Raw genomic sequence first — 24,459 nt, forward strand, 5'->3', positions numbered from 1 at the left:
CCACGCTACCCCATTGTGGGATCTAGGGGATGTGGAAGACCTGGTGCCCATCCCTCATCACTAGGGTGAATCTCACCTTATGATTTTGGGTTTTTAAAAATATCTTGCTGAGGTTTTCAGAGTCATCTAGAGGGTTTAAACACATTATCCATTCATTTTAATGGCAGATGTGTGTGTAAACAGATGAGATCAGACCTTTTCTTTTACATTCCAGGATCGTGTCTCGGAAATTTTGTATTGCTGATGCTGCTAAAATAGAATTATAGTTAAGAGATTATATTTACAGTAAGTTTTTTTTTTTTTTTTAAATAAAACTACTAATACCAGTAGTACAGTTTCACTGACAGTTTGCTATAAGGGAAAGGTCCTGTTTGTCTCTGTTACCAGATCTGCTGGCTTTGTTTCCTATATAGTTATTTGGTTCTCCTGAGCTACAGTCAGAAAGAAAGGGAAGTGATTCCTGGATGGCAGTAATGGATTAATTTGAAGGAGAAAATAATGGTTGGAAGTAGTATGTGGAAATTCAGCATTTCATGTGCTTGCTCTTTGTGAATATTATGAAAATTTGCAATTAAAAAAAAAAGATGGACTGATACCTGCTGCATGAAGCATGATTGAGAGTCAAATTTTAATTAAACTAAGTGCGGCTGCTGACAAAGTACTGCCAATGGAAAGTACAACTTCCCCTTGGCATCTTCTCGGATTGTCAAAATGATGCACTGATGCATACCCAAAAGAAAATTGAATGTTGTTTGGCTAGTATTTTACATACATATGCTATTATAATACTGCTCTTCCCTGGATCATTTTCTGTTGTCAGGCCTGTATTTTATTACTGACTTTTTGAGGATTTTTCAGAAAAACAATCTTTTTGTGGGTGATCACCTCTCCTCTGATTTTGCAAAATGAAGCAGCTCATCTATAGAATTACACATCTGTTTGGATGTTATGCTTTGCTAACACATTAAATTCCTAGGGCTAGCCACCAGGGTTTTGATCAATGAGCCCACACCATTTAGGGGTTATCCCCTTATGACAGCCTCTCTCTTTAGTTACAGTTCACCTCTGTACAGCAGGCTTAACTGCTGTAATTTATCCCTCTGCACATGGGTACATTTTATACTTCCAGTTTGACAAAGACGCCATGCCTGTTATAATCAGTGGCAAGTGATGCAGGATCACAATCTTAAGGTTCAGTCCTGCAAAGTGCTAAAGATACTGGCCTCAATTCAGAAAAATATTTAAGCATGTGTTTAAGTCCATCTTTATTCGGACTACACTTAAGCATATGGTACTGTAAGTCCCTTGGAAGCTTTTCCAAATTGGGGCTTTAAGCATGTGCCTGAATAGTCCGACGTGGTGCTGTGAAATAGATAGCACTACTCACAGTTAAATTAAAGCACACACTTACATGCTTCGTTCCATTGCTATGAGAGTGCAGGATAGAGACCTTAGTATATTACTGCCACAGCTGTGGTGAGCCAAGACACTTGAGCTGTCTGCCCTCTGATTTAAAAGGGGATGTGTTGTGGGAAAGGCATTTCCAAGGACAGTCTTTTCATTCCCCATGTTTGTCCAAAGTAGCCTGAATGTTCTTGTCCTTTAAGTCACATCTATAGTCTCAAGTGTTTGATGTCAGAACATCTTAGTTAGTCTCTTTATTGGACTGAGTTTTTTTGTATGCTTTAAAATTTTGCCCTCAAAGCTATGGGTTAGCATAGGTGTTTCATAAATCAAAAGAAATGACAGTATTGTCAATTGTGTCTCTCCTGAAGAACTAATGTAGAAATTTAGGAAAAGTCACATGATATCAATTCTGAGCAATGGTGTGAGAGGCGCAGAGAGGATTTCCAATGCCAGGATAATGCCAGGAACATTAGTATAAGGGCACCAGTATAATGGATATTGTGTAATTAATATGTAATATGTAATTAATTTCACATCTAGTGAAAGAAGGGCTGCTATTCTGACAACCTCCTAAACCAGGACAAATTTTATTCCTACTAGGGAGGGATTAACTTGTTTTGTTTAACTGCTTAATGTAACCTGAATGCCATTGGCTTTGCATTCAGTTTAAAAAAGAGTCAGAAAAATATCAACTAAAAAACACTGCCAGGAAAGAGAATATCAAATTTGCTTTCTCTAATACGCGTGTAAAGCAAATTTCACAAATATTCACTTTGGAAGTGTAATTACACTGTCATCCACTCTGGGAACAGAAGCAATAGTTCATGATTAAGATGATCAGTCATAACTAAGCCAAAGTAGCTCGAACTGCTAAAATTCAGAGAACAGTTGATCCAAAAAATTGTAGAAAAAATTCACTGAATAATGTTGAGGTTGAGGAAATTATAATCTGATTGCGTATATTTCAAGAGAAAAAGAGAAAACCAGATTAATCAGATAAAATGTTGCAGCTTCTTGTTCAGCTCTGCTTACAAATTAAGTTCAATATTACACAACAAGAAGTAATGACAGCCAGTGAGTGGGGAAGGTGGGGTCTGGGAAGGTTAAGATAAGATAATTTAAGATCATGTGCTAGGCTTTGTTTTAGATATTTTTGGTTCCTATATTTAGATATTCTTGGGTGTCTTTAATACTTTTTTCATTTTATTAAAAACCTTCCCCAATCCAACATAAAATACTGAGCAAACTCCCTAGAAAAATGAATAATTCTCAATTATACTGCAGTAATACTCCATGGTTCCATCTATGATTGGGGACCCATTGTGTTAGCTGCTGTACAAACTCACAAGACAGTCTTTGCCTCAAAATGTTTACAGTTTAAGACTTCAGTCTTGCAACTGGATCTGTGCAAGTGGAAAAGGTCAAGAATATCCACTAATTTTGGGTGCCCAATTTGAGACCTCTAGGGCAGGATTTTTTCAGAGTATTTAGCATTACACAGCACTTTATGTTCAAAGCACAACATCTATTGACTTCAGTTGCTCAGCACTGTTGCAAATTAAGCCCAGGATCTCAAATTGGGCACCCAGAAATTCAGGAACAAACAATTAGTGACCGTCCTTGAAGAGTTTGGTTCAAATGACTTGTCCAGAATCATACAGAAACTCTGGCAGAGACAGGGTTAGAATCCAATTCTCCAGGACAGCATTCAAGTGCCTTAACCATGAGAACAGTTGTCCAGTGGTAAGGTACACTAGCCAAGAATTCACAAAGCCTGGGTTCAATTCCCTGATATGCCATAAAACGTCTTGTATGACCTTTGCCAGCTCACTTCTTCTCTGTGCCTCCATAGCCCATCTGTAAAATGGGGAAAATAGCACTTTCCTACCTCACAGGGGAGCTATGAGAATAGAAACATTATAGATTTTTGAGGCAGTCAGTTATTCCAGTGATGGGGGACATATAAATACCTTAGAGCTTCCTGCATTACTCTGCCTCATGGACTGTACAACTTCTACCCACAATAAGGCAGGGGCCCTACAAATAACTATTTCCTTCACTACACAATCCTGATTCATCCCTGAGCAGGTCCATCCTGTGGCACTGAATGAGGCAGGGGTCCTGTGGAAAAAAATAATCTGTGATCATTTATGAAAAGACTGTCTGAATTCATATGCAAAAGGGAATCAAACGAATGTTGCACTGGCTACCTTAACTCTGTCATTTCCTATCTTTTGAATGTTTTACTTTGCCACCTAACGTACGTGTGTGTGTGTGTGTGTGTGTGTGTGTGTGTGTGTGTGTGTGTGTGTGTGTGTGTGTGTGTGTGTGTGTGTGTGTGTGTGTGTGTGTGAGAGAGAGAGAGAGAGAGAGAGAGAGAGAGAGAGAGAGCAAAACCCAGAAGTGTTTGCTGCTTCATACAAATGCAGAGCTTTGCATTTGCTGTATGATCACAGGTTTAAAGATACCGTGCTGCTCCCTCAATGAAAGGACCCTACCAGGCAGCTGACTTTGTTTGACTATGCAGCACTTCTGCTCCACCCTTAGCTGACTGCCAGCCAGACAGGGCTGGAGGAAAGGAACAGCAGACCCTTCTCCTGCCTTCTCACACAATGCTGGAAAAGCTGCTCTAGCAGTATGTGCAGGGGAAGGGAGGAGCAGCTGTGCCCCACTTAATTCAGCCACTACTTTCCCACATATTTGGTTTCCAAACCTGTTTTCTGCCCTCTCTTTTCCCGGCATCAGCCAGATAAGGGATGTAGGAAGAGGAGATAGCCTCTGAGAGATGGATAGGGGGATGGGAAAGCAAGAAGGGAATACACAGGAGGGAGTGTGGGGTAATAAAGGACTCCATAGGGTGCAGAGACAGAACCACAAAATTGGTGCAACAGGGAGAGGGTTTAAGGGTGGGGTGCAGGAAGTAAGCAACAGGAAGAGGAATCAGAACACATCTAGAGAAATTGGAACCAAAAATAAATAAAATCCCAGGTTCAGTTGGTGGGGATGCAAGGGACAGGCAGTATGTGTTAATAGGCTGAGTCTCTGTCCCTTACGCAACAGAACACATACACATTCTGAATTAGTGTCCTAACTCACTCCTTCAAGGAGTTTCACTCAAAAACAATAACAAACCATAAACCTCAGCCTAAATGTCTTCCTTGAGCTTGACTGTCCCTAAGGTTTCCCTCCAGGACCTCCTAGGTTTGCTCCCCAATTTCCTCTGGCCCAAAGAGAGATTCCAGCCCCTATTATACTCTTGATGAAGCTAACTGGGTCCACATGTTAGCATGACTCAAAAGTGTCTGTTCAAATTTTGAATACCACCCACCTGAAACTGCATGTCATGGGAGAGAAAAAGTACCCTCCTCCACATAGACCAAATGAATTAAAGCTCTGCAAGTGAACATGGAGAATGTATTCCTCTATCTTCTTTTTCATGTTAGCATTTAAACAGCAGTTCTAATCATGTGACAGTATGGCAACTTGACATTCTGACAGTGAAGAAATTCAGCATGAGATGTTTACTGGTAAAAGATGGCTCAAACTACAAAGAGTTTCCTGACAGCAGGCGGTACATTAGAGTTCATCAGAATTTACTTTTGTTGATCTTGATTTTAATCGGAGATAGGCAGGCAAGCAACATCATGCACATATCTTGGAAAATCCCCAACTGCACTGCTAGTGCTTGAGTATTAAGCTGTTTTTCAAGCTGCAGAATGAAACATGCTATGTTTTGTGTATAAGGTTAACACAGAGCATCTGAACATTTTTTACAGTAGATCTTTTATTTAAAATATTATAATTGTTCTGTGGCTTTCCTAGTGTGTATATATGCAGTGCATCAGCGCTATGGGTCCTCATTCTTTCAATTTATTTGTAAAAATATTTCTGACAACCTGTGCAATAGCTTGTATAATTATAAACCAACTCTTGTATAATCATGCAATTTACCTGGATGAAAAACTCCTGCATCTGATTAGTAATCCCAGAATTCACAAATGTAATCTACTGAGATATCCTAGATATTTGCCCTCTAGCTTTTAAAAGTACATCTACACTTAAAAGTTCTTTGTTGTACCTACATACACCTAAAGCAACACCAGCATCCCCCTTGCAGGTTGTTATCCGTCACGCACAGTAAACAGTGCTCTGATTACAATAATCACACAGGAAAACCACCAGTGACATATACTCATCTTTCGGAAATCACAAGTGTGAAATCGTTCCTAGGAAGTGGGATCAGCCTGTGTCTACACACTTAAAAACACAGACCTGCATCTCATTGAGTCGGAGCTTTCCCAACAGAAAGGCTTAGAAACAGAAACAGAAAAAGAAACAGAAAAAAAGAGAAAAATTCTGGGCTATGCCATTCAAAGCTATAAAAAATGATATCCTGGGAACACCCTGCAGCTGTTCTCTTTGAGACCCATTCCCTCATCATATTCTATAGCATACCTTTTCTTTGACTGGTGTTGGTTCTAAATTGACATTGCATAAGAGAGCTTGACCTAGTCATCGAGTGGTAAGGCATGGGGCTACCATGTGGGATTGACGTTTGAGATACGCTCTTTATACTTCACTCCCCACTTACGCTAGCAGAGGTTGTGAGCACACCAAGGCAGTGCTCCCTGGGTCAGAAATTTCTTCATGGGGTTTTTGCATAGTGCAAGTTCAACAGAGTGCAACTGTATTCTGACTGTGACTTAACCAAGTGAAATAGCTGCTTTGTCATTACTTCCTGTTGTTAAGATTAGGTATTTCAGTCAATATACTGCACATAAAGACCAATATTTTCAAATGTGTCCACTTATTTTGAATGCCCAATCTGAAATATTAAGGGCCTGATTTTTAAAGGTGCTGAGTAATCACAGCTCCTATTGACTTCATTGTACCACTTCACAAGGCATGGTATATTTTGTATGGATAAGACACATCTTGATGTATCATTGGGTAGACACAGTCTTCAACTCTTCTTATCAGTTCTATAGCATAGGCATGAGAATAATTTTGGGGACTTCCACTCTTCATTTAAACACCAGTTTGAAATTAAAAGGATATAATCATGAAGTATGCTATTATTACCCCACCTGTTATTTTTCATTTCAAATGGAACTTCCTTTAAATGTGCTGGTTTATTAAATTAATTGCATTCAATGTTCTCTTTGTTGGATTTTTTTTCCTCCTTTGGCACTTTTCTAAAACTAGTATGTGTATCAACCTTTCAAGGACAAGAAGATAATCAGGTCAGCCTTCAAGCTGTTATAATTTTTCTGGTGTGTGAATGAGGAGAAGAAATAATATGGGTAGGTACTATATTTCTTGAAATGGCCTCTTTCTTCCTGTTCAACAATAAATATGCTAGAGAAAGGAAGCTCATATATTACTGTTCAGATAAGTTCCCATTTATTCATCATGAAGATTTTAACTGTGGGCAGAGACAGGAAATCACTGTCTAAGGATCAGTGCAGTCTGATTTCCTCCTAAAGTTTGCATACAGTTTAATAGATTAAAGAGAAATGTAATACAGTGCAATAATACATTTATAAAGAGAAATAACAAGTTTAATTACTACAAAATATATACTGTATGTAATTCTGTAATTACTGAATTACCAAGGTGAATCAAATAATTATGGTACTGTGGTTTAATCTCATTATCATTTGGGTCAGAAATCTAAGTGGACTTTTTAGGTGTTATCAGATGTGTGAGGATGGGAAATTTACCTTTCCAAGTCCTTCATCAACACCAAACAAAGGATAGGGGACAAATTCAGCTCTGGTTTAAGTTTGTGCAACTCTGATTAAAATTTGTAAACAAAAGTCTTCTGTTGAGCTTGAACACCCAAGGATGGCATTGCATTGTCCTCATAGAAATTCTACAATTTTTTTAAGAAAACCTGGCTTTAGGAAGTCTGGAAAGGAATACTTAGGCATCCATTTAGTTTCCCCATTACAGGAGAATCTTTCATCATTTGTTACCAGTCTGCCCAGCGTACCAAACACTCAAACTTAACATTGCCTCCTAAAATTTGCATATGTAGAAACAGTAGTCAGCATAACAAGATTAAATTGGAACTCATCTGAAAATGGATCTCTGAGGTGTCTTATATTGATTGCTAAATAGGAAGGAAGAGAGAACTTTTCAACAACACCCTTATTTTATTCCTCTCCTCAAGCTATGTCTACAATGACAGCGGCAAATTTGCCACCATCAGATCGATTTATCCAGTTTGATTGAACAGAAGTGAAGACCCACTCAATCAATCCAGGAGTCGATTTAATAAAACCATCTCCAGAAAACGAGTAACGCTGAGTCAACGGGTACGCATTTCCCGTTGGCACAGTGTAGTGGAGATGGTATACAGAACAGAATTTAGGAAGCCGACATAAGTTACGCAAGCCGCTTTATGTAACTTGCTTAACTCCTGTCGGCTGCTACCAAATTTGCTAGTAAGTGTAGACCAGGCCTCAGTCATGCATCAGAAAAACTAGAAGTGTTTTTACAGGAATAGAGGGAAAGGCAGCCCTTGAGATAAGAGCTGTGCATCTTTTGCTGGGTTTTAACAAACGTTCTCCTTGGTTTCAGTTCAGATGGTTTCTTGCCTTTTAATTTGTTTTAAGATTCAGGTTCATTCAAACCCGGTTGTAAAAGGATGACAAATAAGAACAAAGCAGTATATTTGTTAGGCTCTGTGCATTGCTTATGGATTCACAAGGTTTGTGAGTTTTTATTTGACCCAGAGATCTCTGATGTGACCAGCCATCTCCAGTTTGGTGTTAAAACATAACCTAACCAAGTAATTAGATAGGGCTGGTTGAAAACTTTCAAACTTTGTTGTTTTGACAAATTTAATCATTTTGGCAATGTCCAAATTTTAATAAAAATTCCACTCTGTTGTTTGATCAGCTTTAAAAATCCAGGCTTATCCATGTATAGCAAAAAACTTTGCGTTGTGATCCTGTTGAAGATATGTGTGGCCCAAAAGAGTTTTTGTTTGAAACTGCTGGATTCTCTTACAACTTTCAATGTGAAGTTAGCAGAGTTTTGCATGGGGGCAGGTTTTACTGGCAGTGATTCGCAGTTCGGTCAGCTATTCTCAAGATACTGGACCCATGGGATTTCTGCTGCCTTATTCTGTCTCCTTGGCAAGTGTGTTAAAATTATTGAAAACATAAAATTAAATGTAGGTTTGGTTACATATCTTTTCTTCTTTAAGCTTCTTAGCTATTTTTAAAGGGCTTAAAAGGGGTCCTTGTGTCTCTCCCCCCCCCCCCGGCCAGGTCTCTTTATCTTGAACTTTTTCTTTTCTTTCTTTTAGTCTATTGTCAGTTTTGATTGTCTCACCTCTTCCTTTTCTCATGGTATCTGTGATGATGTTTCTGAACAAAGGACTTTAAAGTGCTGTCTTAGGAAATCCAAATCCTATGATAAAGTTTGAGAGGTTTCCTCCATGCAAAAGGCAAAGATAGCTCCTCTCCTTCCTTCCTCATGCCTCCCCCCGGCCCATGTAGTTGCCTCTCTTCTCTCTGCATCCGCTGAGATGGAGACCAGTTCCACATGGCCAAGAGGTAAAGGGGGAGTCAGGGAAACAGCTGAGCCACACAGCATATTGCTCTTCAAATCTGTTGGGGGGAAAAATATCACTTCAATCTCAGAGCAGCAGTAACTCCCATTCTCCACTGGGTCTGCTTGTATTGGAATGATACGAGCGGCAGTGCCACAAGACTGGGTGGGAAGACAGGGAGAAAAGCATTATTAACGACCTAATAGTGATAGTGGTTGGAAGAGAACTCAGGAGTTCCTGGCTCCCAATCCTGTGCTCAAGCCTTTGGAGGTTCTGCCTTAATTGTTGGTGTTTCTCCCCTCCACCCCATACTACTTCTTCCCTCCCTCCCTCTGCCCAGAAGCTCTACAAAAGAGTGAGGTCACATCCTGACTAGAATAAGGAAGTACCATTCAGCTGGTGTGCACTCTATATATCATGCACTTGCAGAACGTAGTTTGGTTAAAGTCAGACAACTGCTCCTAATCTGGATAAATCCGAATTTTAAAATGTTGAAGAGAAAAACTTCCAATGTGTCAGATAAGGAGAAATGTCAAAAGCCAAAGGTAAGAGAATGCTATATAATAACAAAAGAGATACTGAACAGTTTGCAAAACAGGTATTTTGACGCTTGAAAGGATTGAGCATCAGTCATTCATTTAAAAAAAAATATGTGCAATGATACAGGCTTTGTAGTATCTATGAAAAAGTTGAACTGGAAAATCTGATGTTAAGTAACACATGATAGTGCCTCAGGAGTTCCTAATACACTGACTTGTGCTTCATTACTATGATCTCTAGACTCAGTTTAGTGGCTTCAGTTTATGGAATCTTCTGCCATTCACATTGTAAAGGGAGAACAAAATTTGGAGGTGTCTGCTCAGAAGAGTCCTGTTAGCATTTGCCTCCTGATGTTTTGCTGCTATTTTAACAATAGCTTCCACATAAATCCCCCTCTTTAGCTTGTGATAAACTAAGAATGTAGCAGGAAAGTGTGTGCTAATAGTGAGGACAGAAGAAGGATTAGCAGATCCATTCTTTTTCCCCCCCATTTAAACATAACTGTGGTTTCATAATACTAAAGAAGGAGGCAACATTTGGCAAACAATCCTTTAGTCAACTGCCCTTTGCTGGAAATATTTATATTTTCAGCCTGAAAAAATATGCTGAGTCAATTGATAATATACAACGTTGTTCAACTTCTGCAATCTGAAGTTGGAGGAGGGAGAGTAAAGAGTATCAGAATGTCCTGACCCAGGAATTTATCTTCAGTTCCTGCCATTGGTTGCAATCTGGCCCTTTCCAAAGCAAAAAATAAAATAAAATAAAATTGCCTTCAGAAATACTTTCCTGAGCCTGTGAGGTAAGTTACCACTGGCAGATATGAAACATGAGATGAAGTCTGAAATATCCACACTTTTCCTCAATTTGGTGGTGCCAGAATTTTAACAAGGGGCTCGTGAGAGCCCCTGCCAACATCTCACTGCTCTCAGCGGGGTGTCCCATAGCTCGCAGAACTAACTCCCCATTGCATGGGAATATACTTCATCTTGTAACTTCTCAGTCCTAAACGATTACTGAAGACAATTCCTCATCAGAAGCATTCCCGTTTTCACCACAGCTGGCCTTTGTGTGAGACAACCACTAGTTCTGTGGTCTGATTTATTGACCATTGAAGTAATTGGAGTCATTCTATGGATTTCAATGAGCTCTGGATCAAGCCCTTCCTGATTACCATTTTGTTCTTATAGTTATGTATTTTATGCTGTTAAATTATTGTGATGCATTTTATAGGCAGTGAGTTAAAATAACGAATAGCTCGTTTTAAATGAATGGCATATAACAAAAAGTAAGAAATGGGCATAAGAGAATCATTTCCTTCTCATTTGTAGATGGTTTTAGGTTTTTTTCCTCAGATATATTAATTAAGGGCCAAATACTGCCACCTTTACTCCTGGGCAATGGTACCTTTCTGTACAAATAGTCCCACTGAGTTTGTTGGGGCTATGGATTCCACATGGCTCCAGATGGCAGAATCAGGCCTAACTTAAAATGTGTTGATAGGTGACTACTGAACAATGGCTCTTAGTGATCAATAAAAATATAATAAAAGGATATTTCAAGGTTCCCTGTTTCAGTTGACCTGTTCTGCTGAAGAGTTCCATGGACACCTAGGATGCTATACAAAAAAATAAAATAAACAGCAAACAAGGAGATGTGGCCTTAAATCACTTTAATGAGAATGAAGAACTCATACCTTTAATTTTATTTTATTCTTCAAATTAAATTAATTTTACACTCACATTTATATCAGGAGATCAGTAATGCCTAGTATAATGGTGCTGTTCGTATGTATCACTTCTGTAATAGTATGTAGTTTTAGAACTTCAGTCTGAAAAAGACTTGCTTTTTCTGGGCGAGTCAGTCTGTCTCCTTTTCTCATCACATCGGCACTCTGCTTTGGACAGGTGCCAGTGATTACACTAACTGCAAGGCCATGAAGATTTAGGCCCCATTGTGTGAATGTCTCTCAGTGGGAGCAGTTTGCTGAATGTCTGAGGACCATAATATTCAGAATGGAAAAAGAACATACTACATCTAAACCATTGCTTGTCATAGTGCATTTTGTAACTTATTCCCTCTAAGCAAGATAGTTACCTCATTTACTCAGTGTGCAGTTGGGAAATGTACAGGACGCAGGCCTATTGCTTATGACAAATTTTACAAAATTTTGTAATGGATTTCCCTAAATATCTTCCTGGTTACTATGCTTTACCCAGTCAACATTCTATATCGGTTCATGCACATTATAACCAGTCACTTTTCTTCATCATTTTTATGTTTACTTTTGTACATTAATTTACAAAATTTCCATCATGATTCCCTTTTCAAATTTTTATTTTACTATAAATGTATCATGCATTTGATGTCCATGAAGAATATCTAATATATGGTATAGACTTATATTGGTGAAGAGCAATCACATGAGGATGGGGTTGGAAATCCTTTTCTAGGCAGTCAGTTGCCCCTGTGTTTGGCTAATAGATATGGTTGGCTAAGCAAGTGCTCCATAGAGACTCTTTTGCAGCTGGTCGCCTGGTAATGAGATATACATCAGGATGTGTGTATGGATATGTGTTCACTATTAAAGTGGTGATATTTACCATTTGATAGCAATTACTGTAGCTGTTCCCTGTATTACATATAGAATCATAGAATTGTAGGACTGGAACGGACTTCGAGTGACCATCTAATCCAGTCCCCTGGACTTACAACAGTACTGAGTATTAACTAGAAAATCTCTGACAGGTGTTTGTCACATCTGTTCCTAAAAATCTCCAATGATGGAGATTCCTGCTTCTTGTCCTTTCCTTAGAGGTTAAGGAGAACAATTTTTCTCCCTCTTACTTGTAACCATATTTTATGTTCTTGAAAACTGTGATCATGTCCTCTCTCAGTCCTCTCTTCTCCAGACTAAATAAACCCATGTTTTTTCAATTTTCCCTCATAGGTCATGTTTCATTTTTGTTGCTCTTTTCTGGACTTTCTCCAATATGTTCACATCTTTCCTGAAATGTGGTGCCCAGAACTGGACACAATACTCCAGCTGAGGTCTCACCAGTGTTCAGTAGAGCGGAAGAATTACTTCTGTGTCTTTCTTACCACGCTCCTGATAATACATCCCAGAATTATTGCTTTTTTTGCAAGTGTTACACTATTGAATCATATGTAGCTTGTGATCCATTATGACCCCAGATCTCTTTCTGCAATACTCATTCCTAGACAGTCATTTCCCATTTTGTATGTGTGCAACTGATTGCTTCTTCCTAAATGGAAGGCATTTGTCCTTATTGAATTTCATCCTATTTACTTCAGACAATTTTTCTAGTTTGTCCAGATCAGCGGTTCTCAACCTTTTTTTCCTGAGTACAACTCAGGTCAGGTACAGTCAGGTCAAGTGCTACTCGGGGAAAAAAGGGGGGGGGACTTTCGGCGGCGGCGGGGTTTCGCGGCGGTGGCGGGGGGGGGACTTTCGGCGGCGGCAGGGTTATATGGGGGAACAATTCCCTCCGCCGAAACCCTGCCCTGTTTGCCCCTTTGCGGCGGCAGGGTTTTGTGGGGGTGGGGGGAGGGGGGGACTTTCGGCGGCGGCGGGGTTTCGCGGCGGCGGGGGGGGGAGGGGGGAACGTTCAGCAGCGGATTCGGCGGCGCGGTATGGCTCGCGTACCACCCAGCCTTCTTCGAAATACCACCGGTGGTACATGTACCACCGGTTGAGAACTGCTGGTCCAGATCATTTTGAATTTTAATCCTATCCTCCAAAGCACTTGCAACCCCTCCCATCTTGGCATAATTCACAAACTTCATAAGTGTACTCTCTATGCCATTATCTAAATAATTGATGAAAATATTGAGCAGAACTGGACCCAGAACTCATCCCTGCAGGACCCTACTCGATATGCCCTTCCAGCTTGACTGTGAGCCACGGGTAACAACTCTCTGGAAACAGCTTTCCAACCCATTATACACCCACCTTATAGTAGCTCCATCTAGGTTTCCCTAGTTTGTTTATGAGACGGTCATGACAAACAGTATCAAAAGCCTTACTAAAGTCAATATATAACATATCTACCACTCCCCCCATCCACAAGGTTTGTTACCCTGTCAAAGAAAGCTATCAGGTTGGTTTGACGCCATTTGTTCTAGACAAGTCCATGCTTACTGTTACTTATCACCTTATTTGCTTCTAGGTGTTTGTAAATTGATTGCTTAATTATTTGCTCCATTAATTTTCTGGGTACTGAAGTTAAGATGATTGATCTGTAATTCCCCAGGTTTTTATAGATTGGCACAATATTTGCCCTTTTCCAGTCCTCTGGAATCTCTCCCGTCTTCCATGAATTTTGAAGATAATCACTAATGGCTGAGATCTCCTCAGTCAGCTCCTTGAGTATTCTAGAATGTATTTCATCAGGCCCTGGTGACTTGAAGACATCTAACTTATCTAAGTAACTTTTAACTTTTTCTTCCTTATTTTAGCCTCTGATCCTACCTCATTTTCACTAGCATTCACTATGTTAGATGTCCAGTCGGTGAAAACTGAAACAAAACATCATTTAGCACGTCTGCCATTTCCATACTTTCTGCTGTTGTTTTCCCCCCATCATTGAGTAATGGGTTACCTTGTCCTTGGTCTTCCTCTTGCTTCTAATATGTTTGTAGAATGTTTTCTTGTTACCCTTTATGTCTCTACCTAGTTGAATCTCATTTTGTGCCTTGACCTTTCTAATTTTGTCCCTACATATTTGTGTTATTTATTATTTGACCTAGTTGTTGTTTATTTGACCTAGTTGTGTTATATGTTATTTGACCTACTTTCTACTTTTTGTAGGACACTTTTTTGAGTTTCAGATAATTGAAGATCTACTGGTTAAGCCAGTGTGGTCTCTTGCCATACTTCCTATCTTTCCTACACAGTGAGATAGTTTGCTCTTGTACCCTTAATAATGTCTCTTTGGAAAAACTGCCCACTTTCTTGAACTGCTTTTCCCCTTAGACATACTTCCCATGGGATCTTACCTACCAGTTCCCTGAGTTTGCTAGTCTACCTTCTTGAATCCGTTATCTTTATTGTGCTGTTTTCCCTTCTACCATTCCTTAGAATCATGTAGGACTGCAGCAACATGAATTACTTAGCAAGCACCGTGTGTGTATCTGTACATGTGTGCGTACATAATACACACAGTTTATATAGTACATGTAATGTAAATGAACAGTCATGTTTTGATCCAAAACTTTCCATATCTGATCTCATCCCAAAGGTGAATTTTTCTTTCTGTGTCCTGTGACAGTTTTCTGCGAGTCTGTTTAACAAAGCCATAGAATATCCAGTTATATTGTGATGGCAGTGTCTAAAGGGTAAAAGGAAGGGTCAGATCCCTAGCTAATGTATATTAATATAGATGTATTTACTTCCATGGAGCTACACCATTATATATCAGTTGACAACCTGGCCCAGAAACTGGATATTTTTTTCTTTAAAAACTGAAAGCTTAGAAAATTTCAGAATACTGCAGAATATAGAACAGAACAGAATGTGGAAGGACCCTAAAGTTGTGAAGTTCTTTTTTTTTTTCATGCCCATAATTAAGTGTGTTAAGTTAAGTGTGTTAATACATGCCCATGTGTTAGGTTAATGTTCACTTTTTTCTGGCTAGGTTCTTACACAGCTTCCTATCAGTATGGTATCTGAGTGCCTCCCATAATTATAAGTGAATCCATCAAGATATATTACTCTCACTACTCCCTCTTTCCCCCCTCCCTTCCAGGGGACTGGGTTTTGTTTATTTTGTGTTGCTGTTGTTTAAAATGTCATGCTGTTGGCAGGTTAGGGCAAAGAAAAAATGGGCTTTTGCATTTAGCGCTGAGCTCTGTGGTCATACTGATCTCTCCGAGAGTAAGCTTTGTGTTGCTAGCTGTAGTGACAGCTCTGTCTCCTCTCTACACAAGTTTCAGCTACTGCCTCGAAAAGAGGTTATCTGTAGGGCAGCTAATGAGGAGGTGAGTAGATGCTCTTTACAGTATGTTTCAGTGACACAGTTACAAGTTTATGTCAATTTTCCCACCAGCTACCCCTGTGCCCGTCTCTGGGCCAGGAGAATGTGTGTGATATCACAAAGGGTTTTGTTTAGAGCCTGAACCCTGAAGTCAACTAGAGTATTTCCAGTGACCTCAGTGGGCTTTTGATCACTTCTTTTAAACTCTGCTATAATCTTATTAGGCACCAACTGTCAGTGCTCAGAAGTGATTTTTCACTCATTTAAAATAATAATTTTGATTCCCATCCACATGCCCAGTTTCGGCCAAACCTAGCAGAGGGGCTATTCATATGCAACTGGTCAAATTTCAAACTTCAGATGTGTTCGCCCTCCTGTTGTAGGGGAAGCATTCTGATGAAATTATATAGGCCTTGACACTCCAATGCCATGCACCTCGGCCAGTCTCATAGACTTGTGCAACATGAGCACAAAATGCTAGTAGTCTTATTAGGCAGTGTTTTACATCCACTTTGTACTCCCTTTGCCCAGGTGTCCATGACAGCACCAGGGGCAGATAGTGTCTATTCATTATTGTAATACGGTAGAACCTCAGATTACGAACTGACCAGTCAATCACACACCTCATTTGGAACCAGAAGTACACAATCAGGCAGCCGCAGAGAGAGGGGGAAAAAAAGCAAATACAGTACAGCACTGTGTTAAACGTAAACTACTAAAAAAATAGAGGGAAAGAAGCATTTTTCTTCTGCACAGGAGTGTTTCAATGCTGTGTTAAGTTAATGTTCACTTGTAAACTTTTGAAAGAACAACCATAACATTTTGTTCAGAGTTATGAACAACCTCCATTTCCAAGGTGTTCGTAACTCTGAGATTCTACTGTATAGCTTGTAAAATGCACATAACTGTGGACTGTAACAAATTCATCTCTTGTCTCTGCCTCTGAAATTTGTACAGTCAGGTAGAGAACGAAGGGATTCCTGTTGCTTCCTCTCCAAGCTGAAGCAAGCCTTACTTTAAACTCTTTCCTTTGGACTTGGTTGAAGCAAGTTTTGCCTTTATATATTTATTTTGGATGACAACTGTTCTATCTTTGTTAAAGGTTCGAGACATTTTGTTGTCTCATTCTGTTTTCAAATATGCTTCACCAACATGGTGGTGTTTGAACCTCCACCTATGCAAGGTGTGAAACCATGCAGAATCATGCAGAATACATTTTCTGTTTATTTCAACGTATGTTCAAACTACTTAGTAAAGTCCCCGTGAGCTTGTTTGCAGGATACACTGATATTATTAATTTTCAGAGCTCAAAAGATGCTTATGAAATAACATGGCAAATCTGATCTGAGCTAAAATATTTCACTGTAAAGCTATCGTATTCTAGCAGTACACCACACCAATAGTTTCCCTTCTTATACATTTTTATTGAAATCCTGGCTCCAGTGAAGTCAATGCCAGGATTTCTCCATAAGGTGAATACTGATGAGAGAAAAGAAAATACAAAATAAAGGTGCAAGAAACCTTAGCACCAAGAATAATTCGTCATAATTAGAACTTCTGTATACTAAGGTCTGCAGTGTAGAGATTGTTCAGAGTTAATGAATATTAACTAGGCTTTATCCTTCAGCAGTAGAAGCTCAGCTCTTTAACGTTGGTTCATAGTCTGATACAGTTCTGAAAATAGCAAGTTTTTATATGTTTTTCCAAAATTTCAAGTGCATAAATGAGCCCCTGTTAATGTCATGGATGCTAATTTTCACAGCCATGACTGAAGTGGTGTTTGTTTCCATTTGCATTTCATTTTAACATTGAGGAGGAGTGATAAACTGATGATAAGCTGTTTTCACTGTACTGCCTGCTGTGCAGATTTATGCTCATAGGCAAAAGGGACACAGAGTTCTGTCATTAAAGGTCTTTACTGTGTTGCTTCTTGTGGAGAGACTGTTTGTCAAAATACATTTGAAAAGTACATCTGTAAAGTAACCAGAAAGAGATGACATCTGCGACGTAATTTTAAGGATTTGGCTTATAGGGGAAATACCTGTAAGCCTTAACAAAAGGGGTTCATGTAAAAAGTATACTAGAAATAGCCAAATATGTAAATGTGTATACAAAAAGATTGCAGGTGACATTTCAGATAGCTATTTCCTGTTTCCCTGTGGCTGTATAAAAACCTAGAACAAGGTTAGAGCTAATCTTGGGTGATTTTTATTGTGTGCATGGAAGGTGCCACAGCCTCTAATTTTTGTCAGGCAATGATATGATACCTTGTTTCACAGCCATTATTTTTTGTGTCTTTCATCAGAAGAATATTTAGAAAGTTTTTTTTTTTTCATGGTGTTTGTCCAGGAACAAGATGGGCTTTTGAAACCCTGAGGCACTATTCTTTCCCCACAGGATATGACTCTAGGAGTTACTCTGATCCTTTGATGAGACAATAAGGCCTAGGATGTCCAACATCCCCCTGTGGATGCTATTGTTAGCGCTTAGATGTGTTGAATGTTCATTACATGCCCAGACACTCTAAGGGGGCCATATTTGAAAACAGGGCTCTCCATCAGGCATGTGTACACACTCATAAACATAGGGGGGGCAGATACTCAGTTGATGTAAAAGAGTTAGCTATACTGAAGTCAGTGGATTTACACCAACTAAAGATCTGACCCAATATCTATTTTTCTTTCATTTATTTTATAGAGCGTTTTACTAATTATGACACTGTATTTTCAGGTAATGCAAAATACCTTCAAACCAAATGAGAGTAAGGTGTCTGATACTTGGAAAGTAGTTACTTGGAAAAGGATTGTCTGTGTTTGGGAAGGCTGAGGATGTGGCTTACAGTTCTTTGTATATGACAGCGCTCTGCCAGTAACCTCTGTCAGAATATTCGTAATTCAGTTATCAGACCTGAAGTAACTGATGGGCAAGTTTAAACAAGCATGGAATGGTATGAAAGTATTAGCCAAAGACACGATTCATTATTGCACATACTGACTTGACGTCGTGAGCAGATAAAAATGTTCCGTGGTTATGCTGTGCATTGTCTCTCTGCATTGGATCTGCCCTCTTGAAGTCAAGGAGAGACCTAGCGTGCAATAACTAGTGTAACTGTATCAATCCATATGTAGCTGTGCAGAGCTTGCTAGCACACAAAATGTTATCATTTGCATTTGCCAGCTAGAATTGGCCCAATTAAGAGACTTCATTTTGGGGTCTGAATCCCCACAGACTAGGGAGAGAGTCTCTGTGTGACTAATAGCGTTAATCCTCCTACATAATTGACTAAATGGGTATGAAAACCACTCCCCGGACTGTGACAGATTGTTTGGACTGGAATCACAGGTGATACCAGCGGTAGCAAGGTGAAAGGTTCTGGTCACACTATCCTTACAAGGTCTCCTTAGCTTGCATTTTTGCAAGCTGCAGAGGAAGAGGAAGAAGAGACATTGGGGCTGTTTTGGCTACTAAGAGCACTATTATTGTTTTCATCAAATTGGCAACACCTGCATTTTTGCTGTGGCTGCAGTGATGGGGTATTGGCACCAAGATATAGATGAGTTGACATGCATTCTCATGGTTGTATCAACAACACAGCAGAAAGGCTTTGAACAATCAGTAGTACAAAAATGAACAAAGGCTATAAAAACATATGGTGGCGGTGTGTGTGTGTGTTACAATGACTGGAATGTTTATCACCAGGTGCCAGATTATCTCTCAGATAGGCAACCTGGATTATTTCCCATTTCTTTTACTTTTTCACTTTATTCATCTCTTCCTCCCTTCTAGAAGCATTATTATTATTATTATTCCTCCTCCTGAGATTGATTGCTAAAGTTCGGAGTCTAGAAAAAATGCTGGAGATTTAAAGCTTCTGCTGTCACCAGTGCTGCTGCTTCAGCTGCTTATATTATTATACATAATATACCCCCATGCTGCCAATTCAGTAGTTTTTGTTATCTCTGCATTTTTCCTTTGCTTCATGCATGAGGAGAGAAAGGAAGGGGTGGGTGAATACAAAATAATTTGAATATAATAAGGACTGGCCCTGGCCTTCACACATCATTCACATTGGAACTGAAGCAAAATATGTTTTACAAGGTTTTTAAAAATATCAATTACTGTTCACTGACTAAACACCACTCCTAACATGTGGGGCAGCTCTTCAAGGACTCCACTGACGAGGAATGTGCCACACCCAACACCAACACTGAGGGCAAAGAGGGCAGCACTCACTCTAAGATGAAGAAGAAATGGGGTGGGGTGCACCTTTTGATGTCCCTACAGTATTAGGTCATCTTTATGGAGAAGACAAGTGACCCACCGCCTTTCCTCTCTGTTCATGCCTGGGTCACATTCTCATCTTCATGAGAACAAGGAGGCAGCCCCACTCTCTCATCCTGCATGGGTCTCATTTACATCTTCATGGAATGACTGGGTGGCCCGGTCACCTACTCTGGTGCTGAAGGAAACTGTAATTCTCTCTACTGGGGCTTGCTACCTCATTTAAAAGGTGTTCCAGGATTTATGCTTTGGAATACTGAATGGTAGGGTGAGATGATCTCAGAGCTTGGAATACTATGTTGGATTTTTTAAATTTTTATTGCTTTCCTGATTCTGAAAGATTATTGTCAGCATGACATCCAACAGAAAGACCGTGGTTAAACTTAGGGAAAACCACAAACAAGAGACTGTTTCCTTCTCGTTAAGTTTGAGACACAGAGAGAGATTTGTCACAGACTGTTATCCCATGGTAGTGAGATGGAAAAATCAACTTCACTTAGCAACAGCACAACAAAAAGTCAAAAGTCAATGTGTGAAGCTGAAATGACAAGGTGGTTGAGCGAGATGAAGGAACTCACTGGGTCAACTTTCTGCTGCATGGCAGCATATGTAGCCAGCGGCACCTCTGGAAAGTGAGTGCTAAGCTTTATCACTCTTGAATTGCACCGACTCTGCACCACTGAGCTGTTTCTCCCATTATGCAAAACAGCTGTAGTTGGCATTGCTGGCTGGCTCTGTGAGATGAGGTGTCAGGAAAAAAGGGGTGTGGCTGAGCCAAAAAGGGGCATAGTTATCAAAAATCTATACTGAACTGAGTGACTCTGAACTGAGCCTGGGCAAAGCTGGTGTAAATAGCTAATGTAAATAGAGCCACCATGAGGGGGCTCTAATCACAAGTGCAAGGCTGGACTTTGCTGATGTCCCCTAGTGAGACATATCCTTCAAGCTCTCATTTCTGTAATAACCTTTTTTGTACAAGATTATTGCCTGCCTGCCTATGTGTAATACTGGAGAACCATGAATGCAACGTGTGAAAAAAGTCACTAAAAACTTTGCAGACAGTAGATGTGAATGAAGAGGAAAAATAAGCAAAAGAGCTGAGCAAATTATTGGTCAGTAAATCAGTGTCCCTCCACTCCCAGCCAGTGTGTGTTTCAAGAATGTGCAAGGGTTTCGCCAGGCCAATACATCAGTGCTGCACTAACCTGCGCTTTAGGGAACTTTGAGGTGGCTGTGTCATGTGAGAGCTTTCTCAGAGGGGTGTTTTTGCTCTGCAGGTTTATCAGTATGTGCTTTTGGAGCTGCTCTGCTTATTTTCTCATATAGACAAATCAGATCCTTTCTGCCCTAACGTTACTCTCCAAATTCCCTGAGCAACAGTGACAGGATCATCGGTTCAGGAATTACAAGACCCTTGTAAGTGGCTTTAGCAGGGGTGAGAGAATGAACAGAAGGGACAGATGTGTAGTTACTAGACCCACACCTTTGTCTTAACCCATTACCCAAAGAATCTTCTGTTGTGTATATGTGCATTTCTGGTGTAAAAATTACTGGTGAGAATCAGATGGTGCGTGTAACTAATTCAATTAGACAAGACTTCCTCACGAGACTGCAGCTGTAGCACTTAGTTTATACAAGCTGCCCAGACTCACATCTATTGCATCTTTCATGCCAAGAAATGATCCTAGGCAGTGCTAAATTACTAAGATGCTATTAACTGGATGTTCTTTTTTAGCCCATATAAGGATCCAAAGCCTAACATGTACTGTATGAAATCCAGTTCTAAATGATCAGCTTTCAAAGTCCAAAGCATGTTATCATGTGCATACATGTATCACATGCAATTTGTGTAGCAGTGAACCCTGTGCCATTACAATGAAACATGAGCTGTGTTCCTTGTGTCCAGGAGCTAGGGTTAGTGTTGAGGTGTGGTAGACATTACGCACACATAGGAACTCAGACACTCTACTCAGGAGTGGATGAAAAAAGGGATGCCATAAGGTGGCCTTCACTGTACAGTAGTCAAATATTAGCCTTCAGTAGCAAAGTGTAGCCTTTTTGTGGTTTGTTTAATCATTTTCATAGGTAAAATAATGAAAAATCGATAGCCTTATAGATTTGCGATAACTCTAACATTAACAATGACTGATAATAAATATTGGTCCAAAAACCTGCCCTCACACTCATAAAAGTGGTTTCAGCTAATGTTGCTAAAGATTTATTAATAAAAATTGTACTCAATAGGTTTGAGTGGATATAATCAAGGGACAAATTTGGCCTATATTTCAATATATCTTATCCTTCAGTTGTTTTAGGCTCTGATCCTTAAACGAGCTCTGTGCAGGAGGAGTCTGTCGGTGTAATGGTCCTTGCGGGATTGGGGCCTTCATTAGGAGTGGTTAAAGTCTTTTGTTTGATTATGCTTTACAGTTACTTTCTGTGTCTCAATAAACAGGTTCTAATTACAATTATTTGTCATAACAGACTACTAACAAGTCTCCATTAATGTATAAGTTTCAAAATAATACTATCAATAAATCACTAAACTTTTGTATTCGCCTTTACATTAAGTGCCTTTACAGATTTACAATCTGATATAACAATTGGCAATGAACTAGAAACAGAGATTCGATAATATCTTAAATACATTTCCCCACCTTGTACCCAAAGGTTGAAAGATTCCTGAATTCAAATAGACAAAGCCCTTAATCCTACATTTTTCTTTTTAAGCACCAGCCTGTTAAATGGAAACTGCAACATCAGCACTGTGCTAGTGGCTTCCAAAATTTCTCCTCCAAAGATCCTAATAAAAGTTTTACTCATTCTTTACTCATTTAGGATCACATAGTGTATATTTTCCCCCACATAAAACTGTCATTATCTTACTTCCTCTCCCCCTCCCCCCCCCCCCCCCCAAAAAAAAAAAAAAAAAAAAGTTTAGGTTCCAAAAATCTGGTGGGGTTGGAGGCTGTCTGAGATGGGAATGTTTATAAGCTCTGTGATATTAACTGCAGCACTCAACCTCAGGTGACATAAAGCATGCAAAAAAGAACTTTTTGTCAGCTTTATTATTTCTAAAAAGGTTCCCCTTGAAGGAGAAGAGTGACCTTGCTATGCTGAGTTGACATATGCCACTGAATTAATGGCTAAACTTTGCTGTAGGGAAGCTTGCAGAAACATTACAACTCCAGTGGCTGAGTTTGCTGTGAACATTAATCAGGTGAACCAAAATGATGCTTCAAACATTCATTTAAAAGTAATAAAAACTCTCTCTTTTTTTTTAAACTTTCTTAAAATTAGCTTATTGTTGGTCATTACATGTGGTCAAGGACATCACTGCAGTATAACCTAGCTGATGGGTTTTAAAAGTTTCTTCACTCTTCTAACCGAGCAAGCTTGGAGGACAGTCGCATGCAACAGTGATGACTGAGGTTACTATTTAATACCAGTCCCCACTGAAAACTTTATTTGACAGAATATTTTTCTCACAACTTCCTTCACCCTTAAACTATGTTGTGATAACAAGGGATGTAAAGGCCTGATTGTGTTCTCAGTGAAGTCAAGGGAGTTTTACTACTGACTGCATTGGGAGAAGGATCAAGCCAATTTGTCCTGTACATGAGTGATGTACGAAGTGTGCAAGATAGCAATTAGGGATGGCATGCAAAGTGGGAGAAATAAGTTGCTCTGGCCTTCCGCCACTCTTGAAAGCATCAAGAAAGGATGTCATGTAGCACTTAGAAGAAATAGTAGGAGAGCTGACTTAGTAAGTCACTGATCAAAACATTCACCCCATGGGGGGCAAGGAAGTATTCTCTGCCTCTCCCATCCCACCCTGCTCCAGAGCTGGCTAGTAAATATGCTGCAGACAGCAGCAAGTGCTAGCTATGAGTGCATTTCCATCCTGCAGGGATGAGCAGCAGCAAATCCCCCTGACATGTTGTATCCCCCTGAACTGTTCTATGAACATAAGAATGGCCATACTGGGTCAGACCAATGGTCCATCTAGCCCAGTATCCTGTCTTCAGCAGTGGCCAGTGCCAGGTGCTTCAGAGGGAATGAACAGAACAGGTAACCATCAAGTGATCCATCCCCTGTCTCCTATTCCCAGATTTTGGCAAACAGAGGCTAGGGACACTTCAGAGCATGATTTTGCATCCCTGCCCATCATGGCTAATAGCCATTGATGGACCTCTCCTCCATAAACTTATCTAGTTCTATGTTTAGACAATGAGGTGCTGGTCCATGATTGGGGCTCCTTGGCACCACAGCAATATAAATAGTGAATATATACATAAGATTCCTGTGCTGGCTGTAAGGGGTCCTTTTGCCAGGGAAATCTATTCTCCCTCCTTGCACTAAGCAGGACTTAGCATTTCTCGTTAGCGCTGCGTATTATCATTCTGAGGCACCATTCACTCACTTCTTCCTTTAGAGTAGCGTTGTTATTTAATGCCTCTAGTCCCTAAGAGCTCAGTCCTATAAACACGTAAGTGTGTGTAATTATACTAACATGAGAAGTTACATTAAACATTGTAGGATCAGGGCCTAGCTTGTTTCTCACGCAACATTTTTTTTTTAAAAAGGGATTCCTGCTAGATAAATAAGTAGAGGGAGAGTTTAAATATCAAACAAGCTGGTTCTTTTAATATGTGTGGATATTTGAATTGC

The 24,459-nt window shown here is 39.8% G+C and overlaps 1 protein-coding gene across 2 annotated transcripts in view; it reads left to right on the forward strand.

Annotated features, from left to right (window-relative positions):
* SAMSN1 (SAM domain, SH3 domain and nuclear localization signals 1) overlaps positions 1-24,459 on the forward strand; it is a 114,709-nt gene that overhangs the window by 60,317 nt on the left and 29,933 nt on the right. Inside the window, exon 1 of one of the 2 annotated variants that reach the window (XM_067542968.1) lies at positions 9,413-9,516. The exons of the other annotated variant lie outside the window; for it this stretch is intronic. Within the exon in view, the coding sequence (XP_067399069.1) occupies positions 9,460-9,516 (57 nt within the window). The 5' untranslated portion in view covers positions 9,413-9,459. Of the gene's footprint in view, positions 1-9,412; positions 9,517-24,459 lie in introns of those variants that run through there. 2 annotated transcript variants of the gene reach the window in all.

This window comes from Emydura macquarii, unplaced genomic scaffold (assembly GCF_026122565.2).
Source record: "Emydura macquarii macquarii isolate MOO-44397 ecotype Brisbane River unplaced genomic scaffold, CSIRO-AGI_Emac_v2 contig_75, whole genome shotgun sequence".
In the NCBI taxonomy this organism is placed as follows: domain Eukaryota; kingdom Metazoa; phylum Chordata; order Testudines; family Chelidae; genus Emydura; species Emydura macquarii.